General features: G+C 44.2%; 1 protein-coding gene across 1 annotated transcript in view; it reads left to right on the forward strand.

Moving 5' to 3' along the window:
• The window catches only part of LOC119589992, a gene marked incomplete in the record, with an annotated part of 63,207 nt that overhangs the window by 59,234 nt on the left and 1,473 nt on the right, over nt 1–2,500 (forward strand). The window contains 1 exon segment of the mRNA XM_037938693.1: nt 500–2,500. This exon segment is cut by the window's right edge and continues 1,473 nt beyond it. Coding sequence (XP_037794621.1) covers nt 500–2,500 — 2,001 coding nt within the window.

Consider the following 2,500-nt stretch of genomic DNA (forward strand, 5'->3'; position numbering starts at 1 on the left):
CTTTCTCCTCTCTCTCCCCCTCTCCCTCTCTCTCTCTCTCTCTCTCTCTCTCTCTCTCTCTCTCTCTCTCTCCTCTCTCTCTCTCTCTCTCTCTCTCTTCCCCCCCTCTCTCTCTCTTCCCCCCCCCTCTCTTCTCTCTTCCCCCCCCTCTCTCTCTCTCCCTCCTCTCTCTCTCTCTCTCTCTCTCTCTCTCTCTCTCTCTCTCTCTCTCTCTCTCTCTCTTTCCATCCTCTGTATATTTCTCTTCAAAACACCTCATCTCATTTTGCCTTATTTTGCAGATTGTAACCAGTTTCTTTTTTTCCATATCTTTTTATCGTATCAGCACATATAACATGCTACATTTACTTAATCTGACAAGTTGATTAATTCCCTATATGACTAGTACATATGTGCACTTACATGGACATACATGTATGCTAATGTGTATTTATATTTGCACATGTGTTTTTATTTGCAGTTTTAAAGACAACACTAATATATGTTTCTTCATTTTCAGAGGAAGCATTTGGCTTGCCACTGAACAAAGGAAGTGTTACTATTGTGCCAACAATTGTAAATGCACCAAGGCCACGCATGCAGCAGCCAGGTGTTCGAGGTGGCGCCAGGAGAGGGCGACCTCCAATGGCAATGCAATATGCTACTGGTAATATCATAACAAAAGGTCAAATGCCAGTCCGAATTATCAAGAAGCCAGTTAATGTTAGTGGACGTGGTGGTAAGGCTTTCCAAACAATTGCTATGCCAGCAGCATCAGGAGGAACCACACCACAAGCTCTCCTAAACAAGAGTGTTGTTATTACTCCAGCATCCAAGGCTAACACATCTACAGCTAAGGCAGTGCGTAACATTAAATTAAATCCAAAGGTTACAGTCACTCCAACAACAAAAGTAAGTGCAGCTTTGCCAGGTTTTAGTGGCACTGGTACAATGGCTGGCAATACTTTGCCAAGTACTAGTGGCATGACCAAGGTTACCAAGAGAACAACCATGTCACAACTAGCAAGCCTACATAGGAATGAAAAATTACGAAGAGCAAGTGAAGCAAAGAAGGAGCAGTTGAAGGAAGCATCAGCTCTAATGAACATTGAAAATGCAGTCAAATCATCAGATGAAGGAATGGAAGAGGAAGAGGAAACAAAAATGGAAAACACAGAGGTTTGTGAGGATAAGGAGAAGGATGGTAAGGATGATGAAAATGTTGAAGAAGCAGATACTCCTGTTAACTTAATGAGTAAGAAAGATGAGACTGGTGATGGGGATTTAGGGGAAATCGGGGAAGGAGATGGTTCTTCTGAAGTTGGACCACAAGGAGGTACTAATGTTGGCATGGACCTCAGTCTTGGAATGAGTTCAGCACTACAGCAGACAACAGTATCATCAGGGGAGACACACACCTCTTCAGGAGCAGGGAACCAACAGTCAGACCCATCACTAACTGGAATGTCCCATACAGCAGATAACTCTGACCTTGATGCTAAGTTTGACTCTTCCAATAATTCTGCTGATTTAGATTCATCAGACGAAATATCAGCAAACCTAACCAGTGATCATGGTTCACCCTCAGTACAGTCAAATGAAGTAGTTTTAGGAACCCCTTCCAAATCAGCAGTTGGTTTCGGAATGCGAGATCTGGCAAAACCTCTCTCTGGATCTATTTCAACCAGCCTGGAAAGCCGAACAGGTATTGTGAAGCCACAAGTACAACAAACACCAAATAAACCCACAGCTAGCTTGACTCCTCTGCAGTCCATGAGCAACTTACTCCCACCAGATGGTCCTGGACCCCCTGGAACTCCAAACACAAGTCATAATTCATCAAGTATGTCTCATTTGTCATCATTTTCTTCTCAACAAGCCTTCCATTCTTCTCAACCACTCTTCCAACCATTTTTACAACAGCCACAGCAGCAACAGCAGTCACAGTCCCAGCAACAGCAGCAGCAGCAACAGCAGCAAACAAGCAGTGCTGGAAGTAGCAATACTAGCAGCAATAGCAGCTGGACAAAAAGTACTATGGAAACTGTATCAAGTGCCAGTCTTGGCAGTAATGTTGCACAAGTGGCACCACATGTCCATCAAGCAGGCCCATCACCCTCAAACACATATACAACAACACAATCTTCTTTCTTGCCCTCAACTACGCACGCCCTATACAGTAGTAGTGGAGGGACATATGGAACAGGTACAATGTCTGGAGTTGGTAGTACTTCAACTACCCAGCAAAGCAGCAGTTCCACTACCTTTCCAACCATGTCAGAGAGTTCACAGCTCCCCCAGCAACAACAGCAGCAACAGCAACAGCAGTCACAGCAAATTCAGCAGTCACAACAGAGTTCACTAAGTTCATCCTTAACTCATACAGGAAGTGGTTTAGTTCCAACTTCACGTAGCAGTGGTCTTGGAGGAGCTGACAGTCCCTTAAGTTTGTCCCACTTGCTAAATTCTCAAGTTTTTGATTCTGTGCCAGAAGATCTAAGCTCCCCTCATAGCCATGCTT

The sequence above is a fragment of the Penaeus monodon genome, chromosome 26 (assembly GCF_015228065.2).
Source record: "Penaeus monodon isolate SGIC_2016 chromosome 26, NSTDA_Pmon_1, whole genome shotgun sequence".
Lineage (NCBI taxonomy): Eukaryota > Metazoa > Arthropoda > Malacostraca > Decapoda > Penaeidae > Penaeus > Penaeus monodon.